Genomic DNA, 16,302 nt, shown 5'->3' with positions numbered 1-16,302 from the left:
AAACAATGATTGATCGTGTCAAATCGATTTACCTTAAACTGATTTTTTTTTCTGATTTAACTACTATTTACCTGAGCCATTTTCTTCATCGGGTTATGTTAATGTTAAGGGTATTTGTATTTTATAAAAAAAAAAGGTGTTATGCCAAAAAGAGAAAACATGAGACACTTCGTGTGAGATAAGAAAACATAAGTTTTTTTTAAATAACTTATCTAGTAATTTATATTCAAAGTTGAAACTTTCATGTAAATAGTTTTTCTACATCCTAAAAAGCATTTAGAGTGTACCATCTATTTTAGTAAATATTTATATTATTTTTAACTCTGCACAAATGCCAAATAGTATGATATATTAAACTATTATAATAAATATTTTATAAATATTTTTTATAAAGAGAACTTGAGAAGGATTGCTTATGGGGGTCTTTTTGTCGAGAAGACTTGCATATAGAAGCAGCGTGAAGAAATAAAGAAAAAGATAAAATCAACTCAAGAGGACGTGGAGAAAGAAAGGTGGCATCAAATTGATTCATCTTCAATTGATATATTTTTGTTTAGTTTAACTACTATTGACCCTAGTCATTTTGCCAATATCAAGAATATTTTTTTATTTTATAAAAGAAGGGATACTACATGGGAAAAAAATGGGACACTTCCCATGAGATTATATATATATATATATATATATATATATATATATATATATATATATATATATATATATATATATTAAAATTATTTAATAATTTATATTAATCCATCTGAAATTATAATTTACATGTAAAATAATAAAATATTATAATATAATAAATAAAAAGACTATGTGTTAAGTCACACGTATCATCACTTACGTGATTGACTTACAAAGTATCTATAACTAGTAATAATTTACATATAAATTATTTTTTCTATATCCTTAAAAAATATTTATTATGTATCATCTATTTTAGTGGATATTTATTTTATTTTTGACTCTGCACCAACGTCAAATAGTAGTACGATACAATAAATTATTATAATAAACACCAAAGAGATAATTTTCTATAAGTCAAGTTTCATTTCAACCAATAAAATTAATTCTTGTGTCTACGACCAGAAAACAACTCTTATAAGATTTCACAAGGAGATAAAACTTGTTCTCATATGGTGGAATTCCACGAAAGAAAATTGGTTTCGTGGAATTTGGTGAGATGATTAAAGTGGACAGAAGAAAATTTGGTGGAAGTACTCTCGCATCCTCGAAAGTCCTGTAGCTCGTTGGATACACACTTCGAGAAAGTGGTGCAGAATTGGTTCAGATCAATCTAACGAATTAGTTGGGAGACAGTTTCCGAGACGAAGAAATGTGGACGTCCTGTGTGAGTGTTGTGGGTTGCGTCTGACCACTGTCCTCATGTACGTAGCACGTGGAGCCTCCAATAATTGATGCTGCCAATCGCGCTTTCGAAGGGTTCTTGAAGAGGAGAAGTCCTTGTCGCTGCATATATCCATCTACTCTGAGAATCCTCTGCCCCTTGTGCTCGGAGAAGAAGGATCAGCCCTGCACTGCGATGTCGTCGTGGATACTAGCAGGCTTGGGATCGCTAGGACAGGCCTTCATCGGAAGCTTGATAGACAAGATCAGCGACGATGCGATCCCAAGGTTTTCGGTGGTGTTCGGAGTCGGAGCTAATCCCGGAGACGGAACTGACCTCCTCAAGCTGAAGACTACTCTTACCGGGACTAAGCGTATCATCGGCAGAGTCGAGAACATGTGGATTAAAGATGAAGACACGAAAAAGCAATTGAAGGAATTGGTGATGGAACTGAAGGACACTGCTTATGACGCTGAGGACTTGCTTGAAGAGATCCAGTTCCGGGTTCTGAAGCAACAGATCGAGCAACAAGGAGCTCAGGGGTACGAGGCAAGTAACCAATCATCTTCTTCTTCTGGTCTCCCTCCGAGTAAAAAAAGAAAAATTTCTGAACGTGTCTGTCGTTTCTTCGGTAGAGAAGATGATGTGATTAGAGTGAGGAAAATTCAGATGAAGTTAGATAAATATACTACTGACATCGAGCATTTCATTGCTAAATTAGATGCTGATAAGAAACAGATGATAACGTCAGTAGTGCCTCGAACCACCACTTCCTTTCCGATAGAAACTCAAGTATTCGGACGAGACGAACAGCTGAATCACCTTCTGGAACAGTTGATGAAATCTGCCGATGGATCCGGATCCAGCAACAGTAGCATCTCTACCTTAACTATTGTTGGGATCGGAGGGGTCGGAAAGACTACTCTTGCTCAGCAAGCCTACAACCACGAGAGGGTTAAGGACTATTTTCATCCTAAGGTCTGGGTCTGTGTATCCGACAACTTCAACGTGGAGAGGCTTACCAAAGAGATCATAGAATCCTTAACCCGAAAAAGGTGTGATCTCAATAACTTCGATACACTTCAAGTGGAAGTTAAGGAGAAGTTGACCTCAAAAAGGTTCCTTCTTGTCCTCGACGATGTGTGGAACGAGGACAGCCTGAAATGGGAAAGATTTTGTGCACCATTGAGGTACGGAGAACCAGGAAGCAAGATTTTGATTACAACTCGCTATAAAATGATAGCAGAAATGGTTGGCAATCCGATCCCTCTAGGAGGTCTGGATGAAGCCAGCTATTGGAAATTGTTCAAAAAATGTGCATTTGGTTCCGAAGACTCCGGTGAATTTCCACAGCTAGAAGCCATAGCAAAGAAGATCGCTGGCAGGTTGAAGGGGTTGCCACTTGCGGCAAGGACGGTAGGCGGGTTGTTGAAGGCGCAGATGAATGAGAAGCATTGGAGAAACATCGCAGAGAGTGAAATATGGCAACTACCGCAAGACGACGAAGGTGTCCTGCCAGTCTTACAACTGAGCTATCGATATCTTCCCCCATTCCTTAAGCGGTGCTTTGTTTTTTGTTCCCTGTTCCCCGAAGATCGTCTGTTTTATGAATCAGACTTGATCCAGCTTTGGATGGCAGAAGGCTACGTTGCTCAAGACAATATGAAAGATAACATGACACTGGAGGCTGTAGGAAGCGGCTACTTCCGTGAGTTAGTGAACAGGTCTTTCTTTCAGGAAGCTCCTTGGGCATCGGCATATATGATACATGACCTCATACACGATCTGGCTCAATTTATTTCAAAGGAAGAGTTTTACAGGATCGATGATGATGAGTCGAAAGAGATCCCTAATACGACTCGTCATCTGTCGACAATATTAACCGATAAAACTAAGTTAATGGAGTTATCCTGTTATGATAAATTGCGGACCCTCATGATCAATTATAGAAGTCATTGGTATGACATTGGAGTCGATGGCTCTTTGTTCCTCCAGTTTGAAAGGTTAAAAAACATTCGAGTGTTGATATTGAAGAGCTGTGGCTTGCGGGAGTTGCCTGAGACAATTGGTGGATCGATACACCTCCGCTACCTTGACATATCCCACAATCGTCACATTAGGAGGCTGCCGAAGTCATTATGTGGTCTTTACAATTTGCGAGTACTGGATCTGTTTGAATGTGAACTACAGAGTTTCCCGCACGGCATGACCAAGTTGATCAACTTGATGCATCTTAATGCGGAAGACGAAATAATTTCCGAGATAAATGATGTTGGGAAGCTGACTTCTCTTCGAGGATTGTCTTCGTTCAAAGTACTCAAGGATCAGGGACACGAGATTGCCCAATTAGGCGGTCTGAAACAGCTTCATGGACAACTTCGAATTACCAACCTTGAGAACGTTGACAGTAAACAAGAAGCAAGAAAGGCTAATCTGAACAACAAACAGTATCTTGATGCACTAGCCTTAGAATGGGCATCGGATGATGGCTCCAGTTTAGATGGCAACGAATTAGTTGGGTCGGAGGAGGTACTTGAAGGTCTCCAACCACATCAGGCTCTCGAACGTTTGATGATCGTAGGGTACAATGGTGTCAGATCACCCAGTTGGCTGCAGGCACAGTTGTTAGCGAACCTGATAACTCTTTATTTGGAAAATTGCATAGCATGGAAGGGACAGCTACCGAATCTCAAGAACCTTTGCGTGGGAGGAATGCCTTCAGTGAAACAAATAAGTCATGAATTAAGTACCGAGAGCAAGTTCTTGCCTAATCTGGAAAGGCTAGTGCTGATGGACATGGTGGCATTGGAGGAACTCCCGAGTCTTGGACAACTGCCGAGTCTCAAGGTTCTTCGCATCGAGAGAATGCCAGCAGTGAAGAAGGTGGGCTGTGGATTCTTTGGTTCTAGAGACCAAGGCAAGTGTTTTCCTAGCTTGGAGAAGCTCAATTTCTGGGACATGCCAGAATGGGAAGAGTGGACTTGGGCTGATGGCCGACAGCTGTTTCCGTCCTTGCGAATTCTTCAAATTGTACAATGCCCGAGGCTTAGGAGGTTGCCTCCGCTCCCTCCTCCACTACATACATTACATTTACTTTTTGACGGATTGACAGAACTTCCAGGGTTATGGGAAGGAATCCATGGAGGCGGCAGTTGCATAACTGCTTCTCTTTCAACATTGAGAATACGTAAATGTCAAAATCTAAGAAATCTGGAAGAAGGGTTGCTATCGCACAGCTTACCAAATATCCGTGACATTGAGATAGCGGAATGTGCGGAACTCGTGTGGCTGCCGGTGAAGGAGTTTAAAGAACTCACCTCCCTTGCGAAATTGTCAATCCGTAGTTGCCCGAAGCTCTTGAGCATGACGCGAGATGCAGACAATGACATCCTCCTTCCACCCTCAATCAAGGAACTAGTTCTGTCTGACTGTGGGAATCTGGGAAAATTGCTACCGGGCTGCCTGCACAACCTGACCTCACTCACTCGATTGGAAATAGGCGACTGCCGGTGCATAGAATCTCTTCCAGCAACGTCGCTGCTTCCCCTGAAACGACTTAAATATCTGAGCATTTGGCACTGTGGTGAGTTGAGATCAATAGACGGGTTGCGAGTTCTGGAATCGCTTGGAGACTTGACCATCAAATTATGTCCCATGCTGTTGCCGAATGAAGGGAATGAGCAAGTGGAGTGTTCCTCGGTAACTAAATTATGCATCGACGACACAGCCCTGTTCAAACTATCGCTCTTAAGAAGGACACTTCCATCCGTCCGTGCTCTCACAATCTCAAACTTTCATCGAGCGACGATGTCTGATGAGGAGGAGCAGTTGTTGCGAAGCCTCACAGCTCTCAGAGTGCTAGAATTCAAGGATTGCAAGAATCTACAATCGCTACCGACAGAGTTGCATGCCCTTCCTTCCCTCCGGCTTCTATCAATAATTGGATGTCCGGAGATTCAGGCGCTACCGGAGAAGGGGCTGCCGACGTCCCTCAGCATCTACATTTCGAAGACTGCCATCCGAGGCTGACGGAGCAGCTGCAAAAGCACTTGGCCGAGATGAAGAGCTCGGGTTGATTTTTGGCTGTTGATCCATTGGAGATACGTGAAGGTACATCACATCCAACCATTGGGTTTTCGTTGTTTTTGGATGGTTTTCCTTCCTAGTCTGTGAGACCACTCCGTAGTAACTAGATTTTTTTTATCCAAGAACATAAAACTAAAAACAAGGCTTAGTAAGTGTTTAATTGTCAAAGGTATAATTTATTTCACTATATTTATGTGTTTTTATGGCTAGTTAATGGTAATTCTTTATACTATAATGATTTATATAATGAATCATGATCTGATATATGATTTTAGTTGTATTACGCTTTTAATATGAAAATATGTAAATATATGTTGCTTTTAAGAAAAAGTATGATAATCATTTTATTTAGCATTTAAAGTACATATAAAGTTTAAGTTTTGTAAATTATATGTGTATAAAAAATTGATATTTATGTATATTTTAGAACCCATGCATTGAATGTTTACAAAATTCTTATGTTTTAAAAATACTTAATTATGATAAATTTTGTATGTATGAGAGTTACAATGTTTTTTTTGCTCATATATATTTTTTTATTTTCAGATAAAAGGAGTGGCTCTCGACATCATTGGAAGAACTAATTTAAGAGGATTGTACGTGTAACAGTATTGTACATTTAGATTACTTTTTATACTTGGATTTGAATGTTATGAACTTTCAAGGAGTAATTAAATTTGTTGTATGGGTTGTGAGTAGATTGATTATAGATTGAAATATGTAATAAATATTATATGAAAATTATTTATTTATATTTTTTTTATCTTATATTTCTGTAGGGAAATTATTGATTATTTATAGTTTTAAATAAGATATAAAGATTATAGGTTGTGAGTAGCTTTCCATCTTGATTGTCAAATTATTTTTTTATAAATAAAATTATTTTACAATAATGTATAGAAATTATTATTTGTTGAGAAAGTGATAGAACTCATGTTCAAGTTCATATATATATATATGTATATATGTATATATATATATGTATATATATATATATATATACATATATATATATATATATATATATATACATACATATATATATATATATATATATACATATATATATATATATATATCATTTTAGATATTTATTTTATTTTTAAGACTAGAAATTGTTGAAAATTAGATATTTTAGTATCGTATATCGTCAATTTAAGATCCCATGTCTATCTTTTGTCCAATAAATGTTTTAATTAGGGAAATCATTATTATTCTAATTATAGAATCATTGTCATAAAACTTAAGTAGGACCTCATGAGAATCTTACGAATCAAATTCTTTATTAATGTGGTAGATTTCAGAACACGCAACATGATTTTAAGCTATCTCTAAGCATGTAATTGATCAATTGATTATGAAGTTGATACTATAACACTGTATCGGTTGACACAATAGAACTTTTCAATGAACATAATACATCATGTCAAAAATCATAATGAAATTATCATCTGCATTGTGAGAGGAGGTAGCAGGCTGACGTAACTTATCTCATGGTCATTTTATGGAGATTTTGGAGCATCTTGTCAATCTCATTTACCTCTTTTTTGTTTCTCGAGATGGATTTTGCATCTAAACTCACCTCTTAAAGTCATACCACATAGGGCTGACAACTCTTTTTTTAGCAGACATCTCTACAAATGAAACGACTTACTTGTGGTTTGACGTAAAAAAGAAGTAAGGATGATCATAAGGTACTTACCATATTAATTATAACTTACAAGTCATATGGAGCATATGCTTGTATGGTAGAAATATTTTTTAGAATACAAAATAACAGAAAGAAGCAAAAAAAAAAAAAAAAAAAAAACATTGACCCTTAGATTATGCATTGGCACGAGCGACATGCACTAAATCACCCTTAATTAGGTTATTTGCATCTTGTCCACAAAGTATATGAGATCTACCCACCAATCTTTCAATTATTCGAACTTGTTCACTAATCATAAAATGCCAAGAACCAAACTGACACCAAATAGTCCACTTCTTTGTTCTAAAACTACAATTTATTAGTTAAACTGTAGAGTTAGAAAAAGAGCTCTATAGAACATTGCATAAAAAATTAACTAGCTGAGAGAGCTACTCTTCTCTCTAAATAATATATATTTCTATATAATATAACATATGTGGTCGGTCAATTAGTAGTATCATTCCTTTTTCTATATACATACGTTATAAAAAAGAAATTAAGACACCTAAAGATATGTCAAATATCTTCAACTAGATTTCTTATCATCCAAGAGGTAAGAATAATTTTGCATAAGATCCACACGCATATATTTCGTTCTAAACAACAACCGATAAATCACTTTTGACAACAATAATCTCACAATAAAAAAAATCAATCTCCTTTTTCAACATGCATGCACCAAGGTACACTAATATCATTTTTTAAATAAATTTTATATCTCCATTGTCAATGACAATTAAGTCTAAAAAAACTAGTATTGTAACTAAGACTTTAAACTTGAATCCGAAGATAGTGGTATTAATTTTATGTAGTGATACTATCTTAATTTGTTAATAACTTTTAATAAACGTAGATTGGAAAGCGTTTTAGGATATGATAATTTTTTTTATGGTATTAGCAATCTATAGAAATTTGAAACTAAATCATAATGTTGAAATAACTTTAATAATGTTGGGTGATGGTGAATCGTACTCGTTGAGTCGGACGTGAGCTTTGATCATGATGAATATTAGTGTCGACGTCATGTTTCCATATGACCACAATATTCTGCACCTTCGACGTGAGCTTACGATAGCTTGGTATCTGCATTTTGAGAATATTTGGATGCACCTAATGTTATAGAACCGAAAGCCTATGTCTCTTTATTGCAAAACGAGTGGCCATCCTTAAGTTATCAACATACGAAGAATTGGTCAACATATCATAAAAGAAAAGATCTGAGGCTCACATTTAAGTCTACACCATCACATTTAAGTCTACACCATCACACCTGCAAAGAAGGCTTACAACCATTCAACCACCAACCACCCCAACATCAATAGTAGAAAAAGATGAGGTGAGATATTTTAATTGTAGGAAAACTAATCATGTTTCCTCGAGTTGCTCGACAGGATGAGTACGCTTCCATTATCAGCATTCTGATCACAATCTAAAGGACTACCCGTAGAGATCTCACATCAGTAATAGCTTGGAGGATGACCAGGAAAACAAGATTGAGCTTTTGATTTGACTCAACGCTCAATTATGCAATGTATAATAATTCGACACACTTTTCTATTCTATCATACTTTGCATTTAAGTATTTGTATAAAAAATATTTTTACTTATACAATTTATTATAAAAAAATACATAACATGAACATAACAATTGATTTAAGATAAATGTTTACAAGACGTGTTTATATTGCTTTCTAACATGAAAAAAAATAATTTTTATGATACATGAGTTATACTATTTTGAATAGGGTTATATTGCTTTCTAATAAAGGACCAGAAATAATGTTAAACCTGTAAAAGAAAAAATCAGTGTAACTCAAGTTTTTTTTTTTTTTAAATCATCAAGATTTCTGGGATATCAATGTAAAGTACAATTATTTGACCCAAAAATAAAAAAAAATAATCATCAAGGTTTTTGAGGGAAAAAGAGTAAACAAAGCATTATTTGACCCAAAAATAAGGAAAAAATAATTTCAACCTTAAGTGGGATCAAATAATTGTCAATTCACATTTTAAATAAATAAAAAAAATTTGATCAAAATTCACTTAATTGATTCTCAAAGTTTAAAGGTGATTGGAGGGTGAGCTAGTAAAAAAAAAAAAGGCTTGATTTACTCTAATTTTAAATAAGATTTTTTTGATTTTAGACAAATCAATATAATATTGTGGAAAATTAGTGTAGTTGAGACCCTATTTTTGTTTTTAAAAAAATCATCTAGCCTCATAGGAAAACATTGTCAAAGTAAAATGAAGAGGAAAATAGAACACTAATTGACCCAAAAACCAATAATTTACTAATATCAGTCTTAAATTGAATCAAATATTGTAAATTTATTTATTTATATATTTCTTGTCCTAAAGTTGAGTTTCATTTCACCAAATAAAACTAATTCTTGTGTCGACGACCGGAAAACAACTGTCATCGGGTTTCACAAGGAGACAAAAGTTGTTATCATATCAGGCATCTGTTTCTCGATGGTGAGATGGCTAAATTGGTGGAATTGGCTTTCGCATCGTCGAAAGGCCAACTACAGCTGGTGGAATAAACAAACACTCCCAGAAAGCCAAGTGGTGGAGAATTGGCTTAGATCAGACTAGTGAAGAAGTTTGCTGCGAAGCTCGTGCAGCCTCCAATTATTGATGCTGCCAACCGCACTTATGAGGGCTGCTTCTTGACGAGAAGTCGTTGTAGCCTAAAATATCCTTCACCTCTGAGAATCCTCCGCCCTTTGTGCTTGGAGAAAGAAGGATCAGCCCTGCACTGCGATGTGGTCGTTCATACTACCAGTCTTGGGATCGTTCGGATCGTCCCTCATCGGGAGCGTGATAGGTAAGATCACCGACTATGTGATCGAAAGAGTTTTGGAGGATCCCGGAGTCGCTGACCTCCACAAGCTGAAGGACACTCTTTTGAGGACTGAGCGCACCATCGGCAGAGTCGAGAACATGTGGATTAAAGATGAAGGCACGAAAAAGCGATTGAAGGAATTGGTGATGAAACTGAAGGACACTGTTTATGACGCTGACGACTTGCTTGATGAGATCCAGTTCCGGGTTCTGAAGCAACAAGGAGCTCAGAGGTACGAGGCAAGTAACCAATCATCTTCCTCTTCTGATCTCCCTCCGAATAAAAGAAGAAGACTTCATGAACGTGTCGGTCGCCTCTTCGGTAGAGAAGATGATGTGATTAGAGTGGGGAAAATTCAGATGAAGTTAGAAAAAAGCACTGCTGACATCGAGGATCTCATTGCTAAATTAGATGCTGATAAGAAACAGATGATAACGTCAGTAGTGCCTCGAACGACCACTTCCTTTCCGATAGAAACTCAAGTATTCGGACGAGAGAAACAGCTGAATGACCTTCTGGAACGGTTGATGAAATCGGCCGATGGATCCGGATCCAGCAACAGTAGCATCTCTACCTTGACTATTTTTGGGATCGGCGGGGTCGGAAAGACTACTCTTGCTCAGCATGCCTACCACCACGAGAAGGTGAAGGACTATTTTCATCATAAGGTCTGGGTCTGTGTATCCGACGACTTCAACGTGGAGAGGCTTACCAAAGAGATCATAGAATCCTTAACCCGGAATAAGCCTGATCTCAGCAACCTTAATACACTTCAAGAGGAAGTTAAGGAGAAGTTGACCTCAAAAAGGTTCCTTCTTGTCCTCGACGATGTGTGGGACGAGAACAGCGGGAACTGGGATAGATTTTGTGCACCATTGAGGTCCGGAGTACCAGGAAGCAAGATTTTGGTTACAACTCGCTCTGGAAATATTGCAGAAATGGTTGGCAATCCGATCCCTCTAGGAGTTCTGGATGAGGCCAGCTATTGGAAATTGTTCAAGAAATGTGCATTTGGTTCCGAATACGCCGGTGAATGTCCACAGCTAGAAGACATAGCAAAGAAGATCGTTAGCAGGTTGAAGGGGTTGCCACTTGCGGCAAGGATGTTAGGCGGGTTGTTGAAGGAGGGGATGAATGAGAAGGACTGGAGAAACATCGCAGAAAGTGAAATCTGGCAACTACCGCAAAACGAAGAGGGTGTCCTGCCAGTCCTACAATTGAGCTATCAATGTCTTCCCCCACACCTTAAGCGGTGCTTTGTTTTTTGTTCCCTGTTCCCCAAAGATTATCGGTTTGATGGAGAGCACTTGGTCAGGCTTTGGATGGCAGAAGGCTACGTTGCTCAAGACAACAATATGACGATGGAGGATACAGGAAGCCGCTACTTCCTTGACTTGGTGAATAGGTCTTTCTTTCAGGAAGCTCCTTGGGAATCGACATATGTGATGCATGACCTCATACACGATCTTGCTCAATTTATTTCGGAGGGAGAGTTTTACTGGATTGAAGATGATGAGTCAAAAGAGATCCCTAATACGACTCGTCATCTGTCAGCAACATTAACCAATAAAACTAAGATACTGAAGTTCTCCTGTTATGAGAAATTACGGACCCTCATGATCAATTATGATAGTCGTTGGTATGGCTTTCGAGGCTATGGCTTTTCGTTTCCCGATGTCTTGTTTGAAAGATTAAAAAATATTCGAGTGTTGATATTACGCGACTGTGGCTTGCGGGAGTTGCCAGAGACAATTGGTGGCTCGATACATCTCCGCTACCTTGACATATCCTATAACATTAAGATTTGGAGGCTGCCGGAGTCATTATGTGATCTTTACAATTTGCGAGTACTGGATCTGTTTCAATGTCCACTACAGAGTTTCCCGCACGGCATGAACAAGTTGATCAACTTGATGCATCTTAATGCGGAAGTTGAAATAATTTATAAAATAAATGATGTTGGGAAGCTGACTTCCCTTCAACGATTGTCTTCATTCAAAGTACTCAAGGATCAGGGACATGAGGTTGCCCAATTAGGCAGTCTGAAACAGCTTCGTGGACAACTTCGAATTACCAACCTTGAGAACGTTGACAGTAAACAAGAAGCAAGCATGGCTAATCTGAACAACAAACAGTACCTTGATGCACTGGCCTTAGAATGGACATCGGATGATGGCTCCAGTTTAGACGGCAATGAATTAGTTGTGTCGGAGGAGGTACTTGAAGGTCTCCAACCACATCAGGCTCTCAAACGTTTGACGATCAGAGGGTACAGTGGTGTCAGATCACCCAATTGGCTGCAGGCACAATTGTTTGCGAACCTGGGAACTCTTGGATTGATAAACTGCAAAGCATGGAAGGATCTTTCATGTATTGGACAGCTACCGAACCTCAAAAACCTTTACGTGGAGGGAATGCCTGCAGTGAAACAAATAAGTCATGAATTAAGTACAGAGAGCAAGTTCCTGCCTAATCTGGAAGAGCTAGTGCTGAAGGACATGGTGGCATTGGAGGAACTCCCGAGTCTTGGACAACTGCCGTGTCTTCAGGTTCTTCGCATCGATCAAATGTCAACAATGACGAAGGTGGGCCACGGGTTCTTTGGTTATAGAGATCAAGGCAAGTGTTTTCCTTGCTTGGAGGAGCTCAGGTTCAACGGCATGCCAAAATGGGAAGAGTGGTCTTGGGCAGATGGTCGAGAGCTGTTTCCCTGCTTGCGAGAACTTCAAATTGAAGAATGCCCGAGGCTTAAGAGGATGCCTCCCCTCCCTCCTTCACTTAAATCACTGTCATTATGTCAAGTCGGGTTGACAGAAGTTCCAAGATTGTGGGAAGAAATCGATGGAAGTAGCAGCAGTATGACAGTTTCAGAATTAAAATTATATAGTCTCGAAAAGGTCGAGCTGAAGGACATCCCAGAATGTGAGGGACTCCCTTGTCTTGGACAACTGCCGAGTCTCAAGGTTCTTCGCATCGAGAAAATGCCAGCAGTGAAGAAGTTGGGCGATGGATTCTTTGGTTCCAGAGACCAAGGCAAGTGTTTTCCTAGCTTGGAGGAGCTCAAGTTCTGGGACATGCCAGAATGGGAAGAGTGGACTTGGGCTGATGGCCGACAGCTGTTTCCCTGTTTGCGAAAACTTCAAATTGAAAGATGCCCGAGGCTTAAGAGGTTGCCTCCCCTCCCTCCTCCACTTGAAACATTAGAAATAGATGAAGTCGGATTGACAGAACTGCCAGGGTTAAGGGAAGGAATTCATGGAGGCGGCAGTTGCATTACTGCTTCTCTTTCAACATTGAGAATACGAAAATGTCCAAATCTAAGAAATCTGGAAGAAGGGTTGCTATCGCACAGCTTACCAAATATCCGTGACATTGAGATTGCGGAATGTGCGGAACTCATGTGGCAGCCGGTGAAGGGGTTTAAAGAACTCACCTCCCTTAGGAAATTGTCAATCCGCAGTTGCCGGAATCTCTTGAGCATGACGCGAGATGGGGACAATGACATCCTCCTCCCACCCTCAACCAAGGAACTAATGCTGTCTGACTGTGGGAATCTGGGAAAATTGCTACCGGGCTGCCTGCACAATTTGACCTCACTCACTCGATTGGAAATAGGCGGCTGCCCGTCCATAGAGTCTCTTCCTGAAACGTCGCTGCTTCACCTGAAACGACTTGAATCTCTGAGCATTTGGAAATGTGGTGAGTTGAGATCAATAGACGAGTTGCGAGTTCTGGAATCCCTCAGAGAATTGACGATCAAACTATGTCCCAAGCTGTTGCTGAATAAAGGGAATGAGCAAGTGGAGGGTTGGTCGGTGCCTAAATTATGCATCGACGACACAGCCCTGTTCAAAGTATCGCTCTTAAGAAGGACACTTCCATCCGTCCGTGCTCTCACAATCTCAAACTTTCCTCGAGCGACGATGTCTGATGAGGAGGAGCAGTTGTTGCGAAGCCTCACAGCTCTCGAATCTATAGAATTCTTCAATTGCGAGAATCTACAATCGCTACCGAGAGAGTTGCATGCCCTTTCCTCCCTCTGGCTTTTAAGAATAATTATATGTCCGAAGATTCAGTCGCTACCTGAGAAGGGGCTGCCGACGTCCCTCAGGAATCTAGATTTCGAACGCTGCCATCCGAGGCTGACGGAGCAGCTGGAGAAGCACTTGGCCGAGATGAAGAGTTCGGGTCGATTTTCGAATGTCACCCAATGGGATATGTTAAGGTACATCACATCCAACCATCGCTTCTCCGCATCGATGCAATTGGTTTTTCGTTGTTTTCGGTTGGTTTTCCCTCCTAGTCTCTGAAACCACTCTAATAGTAAAACTAAATACAAGACTTAGTAAGGGCTTACTTGTAAAAGGTACAATTTATTTCTCTACGCTGAATCCTCAACTATATTTATGTTTTTTATGACTAGTTAATGATAATTCTTTATACTATAATGATTTATGACATGATATATGGTTTTAGTTGTATTATGCTTTTATTATGAAAATATATTTAAATATATGTTGCTTGAAAAAAAAAAGTATGATAAGCAATTTATTTAGCATTTAAAATACGTATAAATTTTAAGTTTTGTAAATTAAATGTAAACAAAAAATTGATATTTATGTATGTTTTAGAACGCATGCATTGAATGTTTAAATGAGTCTTATGTTAAAAAAAAAACATACTTAATTATGATAAATTTTGTTTGTATGTGAGTTACAATGTTTTCTTTTCTCATATATATTTTTTTTAATTGCAGATTGAAGGAGTAGCTCATTTGTGGATATGATTTGAAGAAAGATTTAAGAGTCTTTTGTATTGAACAATATTGCACATTTAGATTATTTTGTATATGTGTTATTCGAACTTGAATGTTATGAACTTTTAAGAAGTTGTCGATTTTGTTGTATGTGTTGTGAGTGGATTGATTATAGATTGAAATATGTAATAAATAAGATTTTTTTTATCTTATATTTCTGTAGGAAAATTTATAACTTTGTGACGGTGGATTGATGCAAGCTTTCTACTAGCTTGGATGTTGTTATAACTTCCCTTTTTGATTGACACAATTGTTTTTGTTTTTATAAATAGAATTGTTTTATAGTAATATGTAGAAATCATCTCTGTTGGGACATCCGATTGGTCACTGTATTGTGCACAAGTGACTGTCATACGCTAAGAACACATATTAACTGTGTTCATAACAATTATGAACACAGTTAGTATATATTAATATGAACTCACAAGGTATAGCAGTTAATATATATTAATAGAATTTGGTTCAACACACTCTTCCATTCCACAGTGCTTTTCATTTAATTTGCACAAAGTTTTTCTATGTATCTCATACCACATCTCTCTTTTAAAAGCACATAACAAATATTTTGTTGTATGGCAAAAACACTGTTTACTAGAAAAGACATCACATGAACATTGGTATATTTATATAGGATTTCAATTCTTTTATGAACATAACAAATATTTATGAACTAATTTAATTAAAGTTTATCCTTCAAGATATATTTATCTAGGATTTCAATATCAGCTCTACAAAACTCTACAAAACTCAAAATGTGATTCCCAGCCCATATAAATTAGCTCTATAGCTTGATTTCTATTTGACATTTATAAGCAAGCAAGTTTAAATAATTTTCAAGGTGAAATAAAAAAATTGCATTGATTTCGATCAAGGTATTGTTAAAGCCTACACCCGAAAAGTTAGAGAAATGGATCTAATCAATAGAGGCAGTTGACATGTTCGAGCAGGTTGGTGTATAATTTATTTCATAATTCATACCTGAAATTGCATATTACAGTGTCGATCTGATGTATATATTCCAAAAAAAAAAAAAAAACGCAATCGACTCATCTTATTGATCAGTTCCAAACTATATACTTACTAAGTTCTATCAACAAATTAAAAGAATGAGCTCGATAACCATATTAATCGACCAATTAATAACGCCAACTATTTCCCCATTAGATTACGACTACAAATCCGGCACACTCCATTCCACAAAAGACGAAAACAAAGCACTTGGAATGTCTCGCTCGTCATATATCTTGGATGAAAATTGGTAATAAAGAATCAGAATCAAAGCCTGAAAATAAGAAGTCGAATGCGAAGAAATCGAGATGGTGAACAAAACCCGCAGATCAAATGGTGCAAATGAAAAGATCTAAACCTTTCGAGAGATGAATGCAGATGAATCTCACCGCAGACGACTGCCGACACGAACGTCCAGAGTGGCGGATGTTCTCCATTTTAAACAATGGGGAAGCCTTGGACGGGTCAGATTTCAAGTGGGAGCGGGGCCATCAGAGATAAAC

At 38.0% G+C, this 16,302-nt stretch overlaps 2 protein-coding genes across 2 annotated transcripts; both read left to right on the top strand.

Moving 5' to 3' along the window:
• The first annotated feature begins 1,477 nt into the window (after positions 1-1,477).
• On the top strand, positions 1,478-6,125 carry LOC108952387 (putative disease resistance protein RGA3). The gene is made up of 2 exons (XM_065136412.1): positions 1,478-5,464; positions 5,987-6,125. Exon 1 carries the CDS (start codon positions 1,550-1,552, stop codon positions 5,381-5,383), a length of 3,834 nt encoding a protein of 1,277 aa, XP_064992484.1. The 5' UTR covers positions 1,478-1,549; the 3' UTR covers positions 5,384-5,464; positions 5,987-6,125.
• Positions 6,126-9,671: 3,546 nt separating this feature from the next.
• On the top strand, positions 9,672-14,943 carry LOC135629208 (putative disease resistance RPP13-like protein 1). Its single transcript, XM_065136406.1, has 2 exons — positions 9,672-14,200; positions 14,732-14,943. Exons 1-2 carry the CDS (start codon positions 9,894-9,896, stop codon positions 14,742-14,744), a joined length of 4,320 nt encoding a protein of 1,439 aa, XP_064992478.1. The 5' UTR covers positions 9,672-9,893; the 3' UTR covers positions 14,745-14,943.
• Positions 14,944-16,302: the final 1,359 nt, after the last annotated feature.

The sequence above is a fragment of the Musa acuminata genome, chromosome BXJ1-3, assembly GCF_036884655.1.
Source record: "Musa acuminata AAA Group cultivar baxijiao chromosome BXJ1-3, Cavendish_Baxijiao_AAA, whole genome shotgun sequence".
In the NCBI taxonomy this organism is placed as follows: domain Eukaryota; kingdom Viridiplantae; phylum Streptophyta; class Magnoliopsida; order Zingiberales; family Musaceae; genus Musa; species Musa acuminata.
Note: the sequence above shows the minus strand (reverse complement) of the source record. Positions and strands in the feature narration are given on the sequence as shown.